This window comes from Myxine glutinosa, chromosome 1, assembly GCF_964187855.1.
Source record: "Myxine glutinosa chromosome 1, kmMyxGlut1.1, whole genome shotgun sequence".
In the NCBI taxonomy this organism is placed as follows: Eukaryota; Metazoa; Chordata; class Myxini; order Myxiniformes; family Myxinidae; genus Myxine; species Myxine glutinosa.
Window position 1 is genome coordinate 321,320,451 of NC_136261.1, and position 19,373 is coordinate 321,339,823.

At 44.2% G+C, this 19,373-nt stretch overlaps 1 protein-coding gene across 3 annotated transcripts in view; it reads left to right on the forward strand.

The window, feature by feature from the left end:
- Positions 1–14,945, forward strand: part of LOC137411122 (serine/threonine-protein phosphatase 6 regulatory ankyrin repeat subunit A) — a 203,643-nt gene extending 188,698 nt beyond the window's left edge. Inside the window, exons 20-28 of one of the 3 annotated variants that reach the window (XM_068096573.2) lie at positions 5,020–5,137; positions 6,248–6,467; positions 8,307–8,391; positions 8,598–8,681; positions 8,845–8,990; positions 10,701–10,783; positions 10,996–11,078; positions 11,281–11,372; positions 12,223–14,945. In XM_068096573.2, coding sequence (XP_067952674.2) covers positions 5,020–5,137; positions 6,248–6,467; positions 8,307–8,391; positions 8,598–8,681; positions 8,845–8,990; positions 10,701–10,783; positions 10,996–11,078; positions 11,281–11,372; positions 12,223–12,488 — 1,177 coding nt within the window. In that variant the 3' untranslated portion in view covers positions 12,489–14,945. The remainder of the gene's footprint in view (positions 1–5,019; positions 5,138–6,247; positions 6,468–8,306; positions 8,392–8,597; positions 8,682–8,844; positions 8,991–10,700; positions 10,784–10,995; positions 11,079–11,280; positions 11,373–12,222) is intronic. The other 2 variants (XM_068096581.2, XM_078769660.1) reach the window with 2 other exon arrangements.
- Positions 14,946–19,373: the final 4,428 nt, after the last annotated feature.

Below are 19,373 nucleotides of genomic sequence, written 5' to 3' on the forward strand. Positions count from 1 at the left end.
TGCGGAGCACTTACCTATACAAATCTACCTGGACTAAAGTATCCCTACCCCCATATATATATATATATATATATATATATATATATATATATATATATATATGTATATATATATATATATATATATATATATATGTATATATATATATATATATATATATATATATATATATATATATATATATATTGTCGCGATCCCGTCTGTGGAATGTATCCCAGCACGGAATACGGATGTGAATGTCCGGGCTTCAAGTAATCCACGTAGTGAACCAAAAGAGACGCAATAAACACAATTGTGTTTTAATCGGCCTTCTAGGGGTAAGGCACGATTATTTATTGGCTCGATCACAAAAACCATGAAAGGTAACAAAAGGGAATATGCTGCACAAGCCTGCAGGAACTGTCGGCAACAGACGCTCCAACAGGACGCAGGTAAGATCACTCGCGGCTCCAATCGACGGGCTCCGGGACTCGGAGGATACCAGGATGGAATACCGCACAAGGCCGCCAGGAACGGTCGGCCAGTAGCTCCAACACGAAGCCGGGAATCACTCGTTCTCTTCTGGAGTTCCTCGCTCGTAAAATACAGAACGGTATTCGACCAGCCCAACTCGGCTGTCCGGAGGCTTCAAGGAAAACCCTTATGATATTTCCCACTCGGAGCCTTCGAGCCGTGTGCGTCGCATAAGATGGCGACCGCGCTCTCTGACCCCTCCACCAATCACGTGCCGAATTCCCCCCCGATCGCGTGAGGCTCCAAGGATGCCACGTCACGCGGTGGGCGGGGCACCAAATCGGTCGTGAGAACAGGTGGTTTCACCGGTGGTTTCTCACAGTCCTCCCCCCCTAAGTAAAAACCCCGTCGAATAGACGGCGTTTTTTAAAAACCAGTATTTGTAGTAGGTGCAAATCACATGGCAAGATGATGGCGGTAATCGCTAACAGGCAATTAACGCCATTAACAAGTATTAACACTTATTAACAACAATAACGCAACAACGCCACAATACAACGCAACGCAATAGCGCAACAATAACGCAATTATTAACGCACAGGCCATTAACAGGCAACAGGTTAACAGGCGTTAACAGGTTAACAATGAACCAGTTTGGTTTTTTTTTTCCACACACAATAGTTAACACCATACACCACATTAATATCTACCCTACAAGAGTTACACTTCACACAAGCACACTAGAGAGGCAAGGGGGCCAAACTCAAGTTGGGGGAAGCGTTGACAGGAAGGGAACGGGCCGAGACCTAGAGCGGCGGGTACTCCTCCGGTGTCGAGAACAACAGTCATATGCGTAATGACCCCTTTCACCGCACTGGTAACATCGATCGTTCGGGTCGAAAGGCCTGCGGACCAAAGGGCGTCTGAAACGAGGCCGCCGCGACATGCCATTCGACATCTCGACGCACACACGCGATCCGCAAATTAACCTTCCATCAAGGGCTCTGACCGAATCTTCAGCATCTCGTGGCTCTTCAAACTCAACAACTGCAAATCCAGGTGGGTTTCGAGCCACCCATACGTTGCGGAGTGGTCCGTAATGTTCGAAGACCCTCCCTAGCTCGGCCTTCGCTGCTCCATTGCCCAGGTTTCCCACATATACCTTAGCATTAGCGTTCCTGCTGAATCGCGACATGGCGGGAGCGGTCCCTGAGGAGCACGGCACCTGAGGGTGGCTGGACGGGAGGCTCGGGTGGACTTCAGCTGACGCAACGTCACCGTCGGGAACTGGAGTCGAGGCGCTAGGCTCCTCGGGCCAGAGTGAAGATATGTCTGACTCCGCCACTCTCTCCGCCTGTTTACTCTGGGATCTAGTGACCCCCCCACAGGTCAGAGTCAATGACTCCTCCCTGGCCATGGCATCATTGCCAATCAGCAAGGAGACCCCGGGTATCGGGTAGTAGGGTACCACCACACAGGTCACTGGACCCTTAAAAATGTCACTCCGGACCTCGAGGAGGGCAAGGGGATACCGGCCAAGAACCCGGTCAATGCCCCGAAGGAGGGTATACTCGCCGGTATAACGCATCTGAGAGGCCGGAACTACCCCCGCCCGGAGAACACACCGTGTCGCCCCAGTATCCCGAAGGTATTGGGCCTCAAACTTCAGCATCGAATCAGGGCCACCCACTAAGGCTGTCCCTGAATAATCCTGGTACAGTGGATGAATGGAATTAGCCTCGGTGGCAGTGACCTCGGTCACCGATGCCACCGTCGTGTGCGAGGGCCCGGCGGATGAGCTCCACTGATCTCCCTCCGACTTAACAGGAGGGTTGCCTCGGTAGGCCGGACTAGCGGGATTAGAGAAGCAGCGGTTTTCACCGTGCCCCACGCGTTTGCAGAAATCGCACCAGGGCCCTGCCCTGGTCTGCGGCTCGCGACCGCCACCAGTGGAGGGCATCGGAGAACCCCTCCCCTCGATCCAGCCGCCGGGCAGACGGGGGGCGGTCTTGATCGCAGACTCCTCCGTCTTACGACGCGACTGCGTGACTTGCAGCATTTTGCACGCCAAAACATGTTTATCAATAAGGTTGACGCAGTCTGCCAAGGAAGCAGTGTCTTTGTCGACAAGAAACAATGCTAAGTCAGGCGGAAGCTGTTGATCGATACGGTAACGCACCAGGAGTTCCGCCACCGCTTGAGGTAACTCAACCTTGCTCCCCTTGAACCATCTCTGCAGCTGTTCCAACAAGGCCCGCGAATGTTCCTCATAGGTTTGACTGGACTCACGAGTCCAGCTGAAAAAATTTCTCCTATAAATACATGCGGACACCGCATAGGCGTTCAAAATCTTGGCCTTCAATGCCCTGTATCTGTTTGCGTCCTCGGTTGCCATCCTCGCATATACCTCCCTCGCCTTCTCAGATAGATGGCTCACAAGATGGCCGACCCACAAGCTCTCATCAATGCCACCGGCAGCCAACAACTTCTCCGCCATCTCCAGATACGCTTCTGGCTTCGTGTCTCCCGTCCAGTCCGGCAAACGAACATGAACAGTTTCCGGGACTCTTGCAGCAGACCCCTCTGCCCGCAGTCGTTCAGTCAACATTCGCAACTCATGCTCTCTGACGCGTTCAGCTTCTGCTGCCGCATGCTCTCTCTCTGCTGCCGCCGCACGCTCTCTCTCTGCTGCCGCATGCTCTCTCTCTGCTGCCGCACGCTCTCCCTCTGCTGCTGCACGCTCTCTCTCTGCTGCTGCACGCTCTCTCTCTGCTGCTGCCGCACGCTCTCTCTCTGCTGCTGTCTCTGCTGCCGCATGCTCTCTCTCTGCTGCTGCACGCTCTCTCTCTGCTGCTGCCGCACGCTCTGCCTCTGCCCTGTCATTCTCCCTGTTATACATGTCACGTTGTTGAACCGGAGTCAGCCCGGTCCAGAAGGGCGAACGCATGCATTTAGTCATGATGGGATCGCTTCCTAACATCTCGGGTTGAGTGACCGGGTCAAGGCTGCTTGCGTCGCTCACCTCGCCACCCACGTGACTGTCAACATGATCAGGTTGAACTCTCACTTCCCTGGTCGACATAGCTTGGCTACGAGTTATCATACGACCAGGCACAAAACACAACCTCAAACACAACGCTCAAACACAACGCTCTGTTGGGGAAATACGACACAAACTACGCAATATCACCCGCACATCAAATTGCCAATGAGAAAAATACCACGTACAAATACTCACGTTTTTTTTTTTTTTTTTTTCGGTTGTTTGGAGGGATCCGCGGCTATTCGCTTATCCTTTGTCGGTTGTTTGGAGGGATCCGAGGCTATTCACTTCTCTGCCCAAGACAGCGTCCTACGGCGAGAAAGTTCCTCCGAGACGGCGTCCGCTGGTGAGAAGGCGATGAACAGATGCCAGAAGATGTCGTCCACTGCAGAATTCCCGTCTCAATCGAATGGCTCTTACTTGAATGATCCTAGGACGAGCAACCCATTTGTCGCGATCCCGTCTGTGGAATGTATCCCAGCACGGAATACGGACGTGAATGTCCGGGCTTCAAGTAATCCACGTAGTGAACCAAAAGAGACGCAATAAACACAATTGTGTTTTAATCGGCCTTCTAGGGGTAAGGCACGATTATTTATTGGCTCGATCACAAAAACCATGAAAGGTAACAAAAGGGAATATGCTGCACAAGCCTGCAGGAACTGTCGGCAACAGACGCTCCAACAGGACGCAGGTAAGATCACTCGCGGCTCCAATCGACGGGCTCCGGGACTCGGAGGATACCAGGATGGAATACCGCACAAGGCCGCCAGGAACGGTCGGCCAGTAGCTCCAACACGAAGCCGGGAATCACTCGTTCTCTTCTGGAGTTCCTCGCTCGTAAAATACAGAACGGTATTCGACCAGCCCAACTCGGCTGTCCGGAGGCTTCAAGGAAAACCCTTATGATATTTCCCACTCGGAGCCTTCGAGCCGTGTGCGTCGCATAAGATGGCGACCGCGCTCTCTGACCCCTCCACCAATCACGTGCCGAATTCCCCCCCGATCGCGTGAGGCTCCAAGGATGCCACGTCACGCGGTGGGCGGGGCACCAAATCGGTCGTGAGAACAGGTGGTTTCACCGGTGGTTTCTCACAATATATATATATATAAATATATATAAATATATATATGTACAATTATACATATATATGTTATACTCGTATATAATATATGTATATTTTTTCTCTAAAAATATTCCCAGCTCGAATCAATATCAGGCAGTTGGGATTGAAGCTTAATTATTTTGTGAGTGCATATTTCAGTCCCTGCCTGCATGGACAGCCACATTCTGGCTATGTTGAGGTCGTTCTTTAACAACAGGCAGCAAAATATGGGCTTTCACAATAAAATGGTATAATAAGCCAAGAGGGATAGAGGAGGAATAGGAGATTTATGGAGAGTTCATCTTTACCAGTCGAGAAGAGATGACGTACTATTATCAGATGAGTGGGTTTGAATGTTGTTGGTCAAGTTGGAAAGTGATAGCTTTCATTGCAAAATGTTCCTTTGTGTGTGTGCAGTACCCCACTCATGTGTGCTGTCGTAAACGGACACACCGATTGTGCAGTGCTACTTCTTGAAAGGGGAGCTAGAGCACAATGCAAAGATTTGCTGGGCCGCACAGCAACACACCGTGCGGTAAGTCTTTGATCTATAATTTCCTGTGGACTCACCTCTTGGCCAAAACCACTTTTTACATCCTTGAAGAAACAATCGTGAGTTGCAGTAAAATAATTGCATTGCTGCACTATTAGTTATTTTTCAAATTTTATTTGACTTTAAATACTGCCACATATTCAGTCTCAAAACTTTCTGCAATTATATATACATTCAGACCCTGCTATTCGTGGGTTCCGCATATTCGCGTGTGATAAAATGTGATCTGTTTCTCTATTCGCGGAAAAGTGTTCCGCAAATTTGCGGGTTTTTTTCTATTCGCGGCCGTGTTCCGCGAAATCGCGGTTTTCTTTTTTCCTATTCGCGGCCGTGTTCCACGAATTCGCGGTTTTTCAGTGGCGCAAAAAAAAGATTTTCACGAGCCGCTAGCTTGACACATTTATAAAACCCATCTTTCACCAGCCATGCATAAAGCAGCTAGACATACGTACGTAAAAAAAAACATCTACGAGCCGTGAATATGATGATGTGTTTTTTTTTTGTTTCACTGTGCGATATGGTTAGGCTGGTTAAGCACTTTTAATAAACTGTAAGCACATTCCTTCAATAAATTGGACCTGGTGTTGTTGCTGTTTTGAATTTGTAAGCATTTTATATGAAGCTATAATCATGTGCATTTGCGGTCAAAAACATTTTAAACTTCAAAAATTTTCCTCTATGAATTGGGAACCACCGGGAACCTATAACGTATCTCCCTTTTCCCCCATTGAAACAATGACACGGCATACATTCACGGGATTTTCATCGACCTTCACGGATTATCGTCGACATTCTCGGGATTTGCCTCACCATTCGTGGATTTTGCCTCGCGTTTCTCGGTTTGGTCCTCTATTCACGGATTTTCGCAACTCGGGAACCTATCCCTCCCTTTTACATTGAAACAATGCCCAGCCATTGGCGGTTTCACAATCGCAGGATTTTCCAGGGACGTATCCTCCGCGAATAGCAGGGTCTCATGGTATATATATTGAAAGTTTTGTACTGTACTTTTGGCTTAGACCACACTGGCCTTAAACCCCCTTCACCTCCACATGTAATTTGCAACGTTCATTTACTCATATTTCCCCACAGGTTGTTGCAGGCCATGAGGAGTGCTTGGAAACATTACTGCAACATGGTGCAGACCCACTCGTGTGTGACCAATCCCGCTGCACACCTCTGCACTTGGCCGCAGCGTGTGGGCCCAGTAGCACTCTCGGCCTTCTTATTCAGGCCTCACCAAATTTGGACAGCTCCAACCCACTCACTGATCGCTTTGGCTTCACACCCATGCACTGGGCTGCCTATCATGGTATATTCACCACACTGAACTAGTTTTAGAGCTAGTTACTTATCTATCGTTAGCTAATCATAAAGTAATTAATTCATTTATGGTTTTTTTATTTCAATTTTATTTATTTATTTATTTATTCATTCATTTTCTGATATTGGCCTGTGTAGGAGTTTTCATACATACATGTAGGAAACCGAGGGTTTCCCAAAATAGGTATTTTTTGTTTGTTTGTTATCATATCCCCATCTTCGCAAAGTCAGAGCCACGACAGAGAGAAGAGAAGGCAAGACGGAAAAGGGCGGCCGGTCCATGGGGACCGATCCGCACTCTATCCATGACCATGCTGTCCTGACGAATCCAGGCAGCAGGGAAGAATGGGGAAGATTTGGCTCCTGACTTGCATTGGGGGGTACAACCACCACGAACAGGCGTCCCCGATAGTTAGAGCACGGGTGTCGTCTGAGTGTGTGCATCATTTTGCGAAGTGATGTCAGATGAAATGTGAAAGCTGAAATTCTCACATTTATACAAATAAAAGACCAGGATAGAGCGAGCACCAAAAATATGCTTTTATTGTGAGAAACTCGACACGTCCTGAGGAATATCCTGCAATGGTTTGTCACTCGTATGTACTGTACGTTTACACAATTGCATCCACAGCCCCATGAACAAGTAGAAACAGTCAGGTCTGCTTACAACTTGGAGCACCTCACAATGGTTATACCCGTTGGGATGCAATACTTCACAGTATAAATGAGGTATTGCTGCATTTTAAAGGACGGATGGGTCAATAGTTGTAAAATATTAACGAGCATTTGTGTTCATGATATTAACGAGCATTTGTGTTCATGTCCTCTTCGGACTTTAGTTTGAACTGTAATAAGGTCATGTTGGGGATAAGTTATCTGGCGTACAGCCTACATGAGAGACGGTCCTGGTCTTTTTAACTCAACTGGACTACCGTCCAGTTGAGCATCACATACTGAACCCTCCGGCGTCTGTCGTCTGTGGTCCGTTAACGTTTCGACGTTAACACTCCAGCGTCCACAAATATCAACCGATTCTGATCAAACTTGACATGCAGCATCCTTACCCCAAGGACCAGGTTGGTATTACATTTCAGCCCGATCCGTTGAAAAATGGCGGACTTAGGCGACCATTTTGTTTTTGGTCATGAAAACGACGTTGACACTCTAGCGTCCACAAATATTAACAGATTTTGATCAAACTTAGAATGTTTAACCCTTACCACACAAGGTAGGTTGCTATTGCATTCCAACCCGATCCGTCACAAAATGGCCGCCATAGACCACCATATTGTTTTCAGCTCCGAAACGACGTTAAGACTTTAACGTCCACAAATATTTATGGATTTTGATCAAACTTGGTGTGAGACTCTTACCACACAAGGTAGGTTGCTATCGCATGTCAACCCGATCTGTCACAAAATGGCCGCCTACACAACTATATTTCTGCAATATTGTTGCAAAGTGTAACATTGTATCAATTGTAAAACAAGGACAAGTATAAGGATACAAGGACCTTAAAATTATTACACAAGGTTGTTGGCTTTTCATTCAAGTCAAATCTAGTACAGACAACTGACCTACTTTAAAGTTGTCCAGTCAGTTCAGTTGAGTTCTGCTTCCCTGGAAGCTCTGGTTTTAATGTAGGGAAGGTGTTCTCTCTGTGTGTGGAACCCAGTTAGCGGGGTCAGGGCCTGCTCAAAGCGTGCCTTTCAGCCTCGGGCTTGGCTTAGGATGGCAAAAAGCATGAGTTCTGGCTGCCATTTTGGGTCCGCGTTAGCACATCATAGACATGATTTGATATCCTTTATTATGTGATTGTTTTTTGCAGGCTTACATTCATGTTTGGAACTGCTAATGGACGAGCTTCCACACACATATCAGGGAAACCCATTCAGTCCCCTTCACTGTGCTGTGTAAGTGCAAGCACCTGCACCACTGGTTTCCTTTTGGTTGACTTGCCAATACTTGGGTTGCTCTCCACCATTGTGGTATTGGTGGAAAAAGTGCTTTTTTTCTTTTTCTTAATTTAGTTTTGTATAATGAGCCAAAAAACACATCTGGCATCGTTTAAGTTGTGGATCCGTCTGCTTTACTTTAGTTTTATGTTGCCTGATTTCAGTACTGTGGACAATGAGAGCTGTGTAGAAATTCTTTTGGATATGTATGGTGACAAGATCGTGAATTCCCATGATGCAAAGGGCAGGTGAGTGAATGGAAGTTGTTCCCTGGCTATTTATATCTATTCCCAACACAAACTTTTTAAGAACTCTGAAATGAATTTTTTTTGCCTCATTGGATCTCCTTATAATTGAGTTGTTTCACTACGATGACCAAGTGTGGGCCTTATTTCTTGAATTTCACCACAGGACGCCGATGCATGCTGCAGCATTTGCAGATAACGTCGAGTGTTTGCAACTTCTCCTGAGCCACGGTGGGAACGTGAATGCCACAGACTATGCAGGCAAAAGCCCTCTCATGATGGCAACAGAGCACGGGCAGTTTGGAGTGGTTGGTGAGCTGCCACCATACTTAGTTACTAGTGCTGGGCCGATTAGAACATTTGACTATAACCGATTACCGACTAATATATATATACATATTGCAGTTGGGATTAAAATCAAATGAATCCATTTTGAGTTCTCCAACCTTTAATGAGAAAATAAATAACTGCTCGACGTTTCAATCAGCAACACGGATAAACGTGCATCCACTGACCTTTCTCAAGAGTAACGTAAAACAACTCTATACCCTCCCTTATATCGGGGAAAAAGGGGTGGGGACAGATCTTAAACTCATCTGTAAGCTAAGCTGGAACATTAAGCGAGAGACTAATTTGTAAGCTAAGCTGGAACATTAAGCTAGACTCCTGTAAGCTAAGCTGGAACATTGAGACTCATCTGTAAGCTAAGCTGGACATTAAGCTTGACTCATCTGTAAGCTAAGCTGGAACATTAAGCTAGAGCCTCATCTGTAAGCTAAGCTGGAATATTAAGCAAGACTCATCTGTAAGCTAAGCTGGAACATTAAGCTAGACTCATCTGTTAGCTAATCTGGAACATTAAGTTAGACTCATCTGTAAGCTAAGCTGGAACATAAAGCTGGAGACTCATCTGTAAGCTAAGCTGGAACTTTAAGCTTGAGACTCATCTGTAAGCTAAGCTGCAGCGTTAAAGATTCCATAGTGCCTTTCAACGAAGCAAAGGCCAGTTGTTGCAGGCTCTGTGGCCAAATTACAAATGCCTGCTCTAACTGCAACCAACAATACAACAGTCTTCAGGAGCTGTTCCTGGCATGTGACCGGGGAGGAAAAGGTTTTTGCGTTGCTGCCAATTCACCACCTGGGGGTGGCCAGCCCAGTAAAGGGCCTACAAATGAGAAAGAGAGGATAACATATTTTTGAAAAGTCGGGGTAAGTAAGGGACATGGGCAGTGCTGCCTTTTCATACATGGCATTCTTGTCGTGGTCCCAAGTTGCCCCGAGGTTAAGTCGACCAAAAGTGTGGGCAGTTTATAAGTCTGGTTGAAAAATTGAATCCAGAGTAAATACAGTAGCTCGAAGGCATGTACACTACTCTCGTGTGCAAAATGGGCTTGTTTTTTGTGATTATTATAATAATTTGATTATTCATGTGAAATAATTTGGGATTTGTGAAATAATAATTAATATAATAATAATTATTCATGCCAGATGGTTATATAAAAAAATTATTAAACCTGATCTAGTTTTAAAGTTATTAGTCCTTTACCCGGAGGGGACTATAGGTTTGCTCTTCGTCTGTCTGTCTGTCTGTCCATCCGTCTGTTCATTCCACCCGTAGTTTTGTGCACTTTAAAAAAAATACCCTTTAACATATTCAATTGAAACTTGGTACATGGCTTTATTATGACAAGTTACAGAACAAGTTCGAGTTTCAGGGCGTTTCATCAATTTTTTTAATTAATTTAATTTTTAAAACATTAATTGGACCGGTAGGTGGCATGTATTGCAAAGCAATTCTCGCTCTTGTTAATTTTATCATGGGACTGTGACATGTACATCTATAATTTGCGTCAAAGCTCCTCTGAAAAAACCTGGTTATTGTCAAAAAAAAAAACATTCAGTCTTTGCTTTTCGTTTTCACTGGCTGAAGCCAAGTCGTCATGCAGAACAGGGTTTCTGAATTAATTATGAGTTTTGCATCGATCCAAGACAAATTAGCATGAAAGATTGCATCCTCTGCAGAATACCTCTTGAACAACACAAAGGCAGATCTGATGGTGCAGGATTCTTGCAAGAACACCGCTCTCCACCTGGCCTGCAATCAGGTAAGATTGAGTTGCGCAAAGTCTCATCTTTCTTGAACACGCTGCTTGTTTATATCGCTCAGAGAACGAGCCCATGCTAGCAAATCCTTTAGTTGGACAATTTGTTTTGTGACCCTGGAAAGCGCATCAATGTGTCCGGGTTACTCGACTGTACCAAACTGCACATCCGACCTTAAGTGCGTCCGACGTGTAATGTTTCTTTGTAATTGCAGGGCCATGAGACTTGTGCCTTCCTTTTGTTAGAGAAGCTAGAAAATCCCGAACACATTGATTCTGCCAATGCCGCTCGTCAAACGTAAGGCCTTTGCTTTTTACTTTTTGTTTAAAAATCACAGGATTCGGTGATTTATGTTCACCACCTCTATATGTTGTAAATTGTTCATGTTGTTCTCTCTATTCTTGTTCCCCGTTTTATTTTCTCCTCTTGTTATTCTTTATGAATGTGAGAACAGTAAAAAAATGTCTCCTTTAGTTTGCCTTGAAACTGTCCCGCACAGGCCAATGCACCTTGCCGCTCGAAAAGGTCTTTCTTCCGTTGTGCAAGATCTTATCAACAAGGGAGCGAGCGTGCTAGCATTGGACGAGAACGGTACATCTTTCTTATCAATCCCGTCCTCTTTACACTCTTCATTTTTTGCTCTTCTCCACACTCTGTACTCGTCCCTCCCACCCCCCCCCCCCCTTCTCTTTATTTGTCTTTCTTGCTTGTGCAAGTTAGTGGGTGTATACATTCGGGGCAGAAAAACGCCGTACTGTACCTCGTATGTTACAACAATTGTTCCTTGAATGCATTTGTAATCACATTTCCAATTCCATAAGTTTGTGCATGATCGCAGCAACCATGATCAACTAAAGGCAAAATGAAGAATCGTAGAAAATGATTGCACGAGTCTCAAATCCACTAATTCTATGAAGGGACATGAGTATTGTTATGGTAGCATTTATCGAATTGGAAGTGGAGATTTATTTATTTCTTTCATCCTCTAGGTCTAGGCAGAGCTTTACGAGTGTACTTGAGGTGTGCAGAATCCCAAAAAAATTTGATAGATGAAGTTTTTGAAAAAAAGAAGAAGAAGAAATTAGGTCAACATCCTTCTTTGGAACTTTCGCTCAAAGCAATGGTTGCAGGTTTTTCAGCGAAATGTTTTTTTCCAAACATTAAAATCAGGAGTCAGCAGTTGGAGAAAATTTTAAAATGAGACCAATGGGGAAGTGCAAAAAAGTATCCCCAACCCCTACCCCCAACCCCTCCATTCCCTCCCCCCATGGGCATTGTTTTGTTTTTTTAATATAATTATTATTTTTTGTCGGTTTGAGGGTCCTGCACGCTGGCTCGCTTGCATTCACGGCTTGCACCCTGCATCAAGTGAGGCCATGATAATTCCTTAGCTTTCTAACTTCCATACCTTCTTCTCCGGTCTTTTCCTTTTTTTCGGCAGATCTCACCCCAGCTCTGGCTTGTGCTCCTAACAAAGATGTGGCCGACTGCCTGGCCATAATACTGTCCACAATGATGCCTTTTTCATCGGGCGTGTTTGGGCGCCGCTCTGCCAGCCTGGGCACCTTCAAGGTGCCGCTTTATGACGAGGCATTTAATGGACCCGTTTCTTGCCGGACTCACGGCAGTACGGGCCCAGAGGATTCTGCATCGCCGGCTACACCTCTTCCTTACGAAGATCTTGATTCTGACTCGGAGACTTACTAACCTCATCGTGCTCAAAAATATCCTCGCTTCACTTCATCCCTGCCTGTTTGTAACCGTAACCCCCCTTTTCGTTTATTTATTATTTTTTCAGCCACTTTATTGTCATTCTGTTTGCTTTTCTTTTCAGGTTTTACTTGAAATCTGTATTTGAGTCATTCGAAAACTTTATTCTTCTGATATGCTCGGCCTATTTTTCCATTAAGCACAAATTAGAATGCCTCCTTTCGCCTTTACCCCGACAAATCATCCCACCATGCAAGCTGTGCAAACATCGTATATACCAGGCTGTGGACGGGTGTATTGAGAGGTAAATCTCGGCTAGGGTGAACGCAGGCCTCTTTTTCAATTATTATTTTTAAATCTACTTCTATGGCTTCTGGACCAAACAAAGTTGCAATATGCACATCCATACGTCTATAGATATGTAAATAATATAAAATATCTTGCACCTTGACTGAGGTCATAAGGCTATTGCAATACCTTGCAGAAGGCAGCTCCATTGGCAGCAACTAGAGGTTTTCTTCTTATGGCAAGTATCTTCAATTAGAGATATGTTGGAGAAGTCTATTTTTTCTGTGTAGATTCCTTAATTTGCTTCAGGGCTGCCATTTCTACAAAAGTTTTGCATTCGTTTTTGTTGCAGCAATTTTTTGAAGAGTTTTGTACTATAATAACCCGACTTAAAGCAATCCTGGAATCGCGCTACCGGACGTGCGATTCCAAGCAAGCCGTTGACTCGTCCAAGGCATAACTTCTTAAGTTGACACCGGTCATTATAAGATGCAAAGTAGCAGCATGGATGGAGCTTGTTGTGTTGGCATTGATCTATCACCAAATCTCAGTCACTCATTGAGCATTTTGTCATGTGACCTGCTGCATGCTTGCTTGCATGATTGAGCTCCATCTCCATCTGCTGTTGGCCTTCAAGCTTTTTGCCTCCGAGGCAACCGCGCAACTGCTCTTAAAATTGCTTATCTCGATGTACTCCCCATTTTGCAGGTACCTTGCCACAGTGAGGGTTTTGAGGCTCGTATTTGCCGCCAAGGCCAACAGAGATGGACTTCAGTTAGTACGAGATTGCTTGGAGGCCTTGAGTTGAGGTTTATACTTGTGTGAACGGTTTAATAAAGAGCACAGCACGACCATCTTCCTTCACACGAACTCTGTGTAAGATCTTTTCTCAATATCGAAGCATCATATGTAATCATATAACTGAAATCTTTTTTTTAATCCTAACTTAATTTGGTCCTTAAATCTTTCAAATAGACCGTGCTTGGATTCTCAGTAATTCGGTGCACTACCTAATGCTTTAATCCTCCGTGTTGTTCAAAAAACCTTTACCTATTAATTTTGTCTTCAATTTGCTCATTGTACTCGTTTTTGTCATGTTGCTAATCTTGTCTTTGCTTTAAGCCTTGGAAAAGGGTGGGTTTCAGTTCTGACATCCAGTGCCTTGTTAAGATATTTTGTGGCAAAGTGAGCTCGTGCCGCTGGAATGATGGGAAATAACTCGTACACCCTTGTGATAGCTGTATCATGCCGATTGCAACTATTTTTGCTACCGTGCCAACTTGCGAGGTACTCGTTTAAGGGAATATTGCACATATGTTGGGTTGCGTTACACCATGTACATGTACGTAGAGCTTTCGTTTCCGTTTTGCAATTTGCATCGTTTGGGCCAAACCTGGCAGCTTTTGAAGTCAGCATGATTTGTGCATTTGACAAGGTACTCTAAGTACCTCCTTTGAAGTACTGAAGGATGCATTGAAAGTTGTTTTGCACCGAAGTTTACCAAATGTGAAAACTGCACTGAAAGAATTGAGCCAGATACGAATTCTGGACGAATATTTATAAATAAAAGCTTTTTTTTTTGTTTGTTTTCCTTTTTGTTTCCTGGACAAGCTCTCAAGTGAAGATTTTTTGCTCTGTATATCTGCTTTTCATTAAACGTGTTAAACATAGTTTTTGGATATTGATTTTGCTACTCGGAGTCGGAAGTTTACACATATTTTGAAATTGGATTACATTTGTCTGATTAAATGATCCCAGAAGGCACAGTGTCCATTTCCAACACCATCTCTTATCTTCCCCCATCCAAAACCTTGATCTCTTCTACCCCCGTTAATTCACCCCAAATCCACTTTTTTTTTTTTTTTAAATACCGACTTTTTTCTTTCCTGGAAGTTCCAGCAATGTCCATGTGTTTTATACTTTCCCTCCCTCCCCTCCCCCACCCTTCTCATGCCTCCTCCCCCCAAGCCCTCTCCATCCCACAGATCTTCCGTTGTCCTTGTTCTCTGCTGTTGTACATTCGTGTGCTTCCCTCTCTCTCCCCATCTTGTCTCCCGCTCCCTTTATTGTGTTTTGTGTGTCCGTTTGTTTTTTTGTGATTAATGTTAGCTCTTACACGAGCCTCGATCTTGTATACAAAAAATAAATAAATAATAATGCAAGCAATCTCTGTGTGTATGTCTGTGACCGCTGTTTCTCGCCAACCACTGGTCCGATCTAAGTGAAACTTGCCAGGTATATTGCTGGGGACCTGAGGATGTGCCTTTTCACGGTTTGATATTAATCGGACAAGTGGTTACCAAGTTATGGCCATTTATTTAGCAAACACATACGTTTTTTGTTTGCACGTACGGCCACGCACGTGAACGAAGGACGAGAGCGAAGACTGAAGGAACGATGAAAGTTTTAATTTTTTTTTTGCACGTACGGTCAAGCTACGGTGAAGGAACCGCGTGTGTTTGTTGTTCTCTTCTCTTTGTGCTTTTCCTTGCGATGAAATTGCAAAATATGTTGGCGCTAATTGAAGAATTGGCCATTAAAACTAATTTGCGATTAATCGTAACTACGATATGCGAACTTCCGGACAGTGAGGCCTTATTTTTGGTACGTACGTCAACGTACGTATGTCCACGTACTTACCTCCCCGCACGTACGGGCATGCACTAGTAATAATAATAATAATAATAAAAAATCAAACCCTAAATGTGAGTTGGTTTGAAATGGAAATCCTAATAACATCTACCATTCAAAAGATTCTCCATTCAACAAATGTTAATCTTTTTTACGTGGACAGGTTTTGCATTTTAGGATGTATTCTAGTTTTGCTTTTTATGCCTCCGGTGACTTCATTGTGTTTTCAGGTTGTCCGCCCATGCGTGATGGGTTTTCGTTACCGTGATAACTTGAGAATGGGTGAAGGGATCTTAGTAAAACTTGATGCAGGTATGTACTATGAGGTAAAGATGAACTGATTAGATTTTGGAGTTACGAGGTCACAGGTCAGAGGTCATGTTACGTAAAAATCCTACTAACGCGATAACTTGTGAACCATTAATGGGATTCTGACCAAGCTTGGTGCAGGTATGTATAATGATGTAAAGATTAAACTGATTAGATTTTGGGGTCAAGAGGTCAGAGGTCATGTCAGGTAAAAATGTGATAACTTCAGAACAGCTGAATGGATTTAAATCAAACTTGGTACAAGTATTATGATGTAATAATGTGGGCATCGGCATGTCGGTCGATGTCGTGACGTCGAAGAGTATTCTAGTTTTCTTATTGTTTTGTTTCCACTTCCCTTACATGTATAATTTCTCATTTTTGTAAATATCAATTTAAGTTTAATTGTAAAATCTAAATACAAACAAACAACATGCATTTTAAGGCCATTTCCCTGCTAGAGCGGGGGTTAGCCTTGCGGTCCCCGTGACAATCTTCTCCATTTGCCCTATTTTCTGCATCTCTCCTTGTTAACCCCCTTGCCCACATTTCTTCTTCCACCATCTTTAGCCAAGTCTTTCTCGGTCTTCCCCGTCCTCTACGTCCTTCTACATTCATTTCCATCACTCTTCTCAACCAGTCACTTTCATCCTTCCTCAACACATGACCAAACCATCTCAACCTGTTCCTCTTCACAGCATCAATCACAGGCTCTATTCTCATCATCTTTCGCAATTCATCATTTGTCTTCCTCTCTCTCAACGATACTCCGCACATCCACCGAACCATTCGCATTTCCACCCTTTCCAGCCTTTGTTGCTGCTCTACGTTCATTACCCATGTCTCGCTCCCATAAATCATAACACTTCTCACACATGCAGCAATATAAATACAAAGTATAAAAATCTAAATACAAAGCTAAATAAATTGCTGTACAAATATGATGGATTATACCATGAACAAAACTCTTAAACATCCAGTAAACTCTGCAGGTATGCTTGACACCACCATCACCAAGCATGATAAAAATACCAAAATAATTTTTTTGGGGTGGTGTATTTATTTAAAGTTGCAATGGATGGTATGGATTTGGGTGAGTTGGTGGTGTTATGGATAGTGCAAGGCAGGTGGTGGTGGTGTTGGTGGGGCGATGACAGGTTGGGGTGGTCGTCGTGGTATAGACTGGGCATGAGCAAGTGGTGGTGGTATGAACTGGGTGAGGTCAGGTGGCGGTGGTGGTATGGACGGGGCAAGTAAGCTTGTTGGACTACTGCTCTCCTCTTTGGGCTGGCTCCCCTGCCTCACATCTTACTCTGCTTGACACCATGGAAACGAAGGTCTTCAAGATCATTGGAATCTCTCGCGATGAAGCTGAATATATGGGCCTATCACTTCGCCATTGCAGACAGGTCATTGGTCTCTTCTTCCACCTCATTTCTGGTCTTGTGTCCTCTTCCCTCAGTGCTTTGTTCCTCCCCCTACTCCTCTCCAACCCCCCAGGCCTTTACGGCAAAGGCTTTTGGATTTGTGTTCAAAATATAACATGATTGTTCATGCAAAATCCACATTACGGTGCGACAGGTGCCAAAGAAGGGACAGGTCCCGAATGATGGCTGTAATTTGAACAACAGGAAACATGGCTAAAACCGAGTGATCTTTTCCCTGTCGAATTCCCATGAGGATTCCAGGGCCACGGTTTGGTTTAGTTGGAGAATATGGCCATAAGGAGGAAAACATGATCTGTTAACATGTAAGTTGCCGTAGGCTGCGAGGGAGCCAATCCGAACCCTAAATCGATCTGTTTAACAGTAGCCAAATGCCTCAAACAATTATGGACACACATGAATGGATCAACAACATTCCCACAATCCAGCGAAACCACAGCCAAGGAAATGGGCTTGGAATAATCAGCCACAAGCTCCCACAGGAACACACAAAAAAATTCCATATTTGGGCCGAGTACTGCTAAACAAAGGATTTTTGAACGTGTCGAAAGGTGATTTGTGTTTTAGTGTTCGAGTTATAATTCAGTTGAAATAAAAGATATTTTAAAGGATATAGAAAAAAAAAATTGTAAAGTTTACCGCTGTTGATGCAGCGTCTTTTACACCACCTTATTTAACATGTTACATGAGTTATTCATGCATGTTTGTGTGCTTTATGACAATGCTAAAAACGAAGTTTCCTGTTTGGAATGATTTTCAATGTTTTACTGCCACACAAGCAGAGAGTAAAAATTTTATCTCACTCCTCTGCACATGTGTGTTCAGAGCCAAAGTACTGTTAAACCGCAGGTTCGTTTCTGATTTGTGTTCAAAATATAATGTTCAAATGAAATCAAGTTGGTCCTCGATCATTTTGTATTCCTCAGTTGCAGTGGACATCAAACTTTTAAGGCAGGGAGTGGAAACAAAAAAAGGAAGGAACTGCAATTCATAACATGATTGTTAAGGAAAGGCAGAATTAATAATTACACAAAAGGAAAAGCTAAAAAATAGGGGCAATACCCTTGGTGCTCACCTGGTAGAATAAACAGTATACTACACTGATTAAAGGTATTTTAAACCAATTTTAATGGTTTCTAGAAGACAGGGCAGCATGTACAAATCATACTAACATAATCATAAAACTTTAAACAAACAAACAAAAAAAATATCTTTTGGGGGGCAACTCCTCCCCTCCCACCCCATGTACCTCCTCAGACCCCAAGTTTTCCAATGCCTTGTACAAACATTGGTACATCACGGGTGATGAAGGTTGTGGTGAAATTTCATCGAAATAGTTTATGTAGTTTCAGAGGAAAAAGCAAATTCCTATTTTGGAGGGGGGGAGAGGGGGTCAAGCCTGGATCCACTTTGACCCCCTGGAAGACCCCCTTCGAGCCCGACTTTTTTTAATGCCCTGAACAAACTTTAATCACAACACAACAAATAAAATTTGTGCCAAATTTGATCGCAATCCCATCAGCGGTTTCGGAGAAAGTTTCAAGTGTTTATGGATGGACGGACAGACAGACAGACGTCGCGCCATCGCATAAGCTCCCCTGAACTTCGTTCCAGGTGAGTTCATAAATCTATACCTATGCCAGGACTCGAGGAGATAAAATAATGAGCTTGAAGCAAAAGTCGATAGTGTTTGGGTTGTAGTTAAAGACTGAGAGGATGGTTTAGACCCAGAGGCATGCACTGGCCTGTGCGTTTCAATCTGAATTTTGGCCTGGGCTTGAATCTCGAATCAGCCGTCATCCAGGTGTCTCGCAGGCAAGGCATGGTGCTGTTACGCACTCAGTTGCTGCATGCAGGGTGCTGTGTATCAATGCGTTTTCTGCCTCTCGGATGGACGTTAAACCGGGAGTCTCGTCTTCCAGTATTAGTTTGTGGATGTTAAAGATCCCAAGTTATCTTCCATGAAGAGTAGGCGAGCTGGCCACATTTCCCTGGTGCCCTGAACAAATTCCAACTTCCTGCCCCAACCTATAGAAAGTTATGCATCGTCATGTCCTCAGCCAATGATGCCATTTGAAGCCTTGTGCTGCGTATGAAAGAACAACATAGTTGCAGTAAGCGAGACATGGTGTGATGAGAGAAATTGGGAGGACACAATTATAAAGCTACAATATGTATAGGTGTGAGTAGAAATAAAATAGGAGGAAGG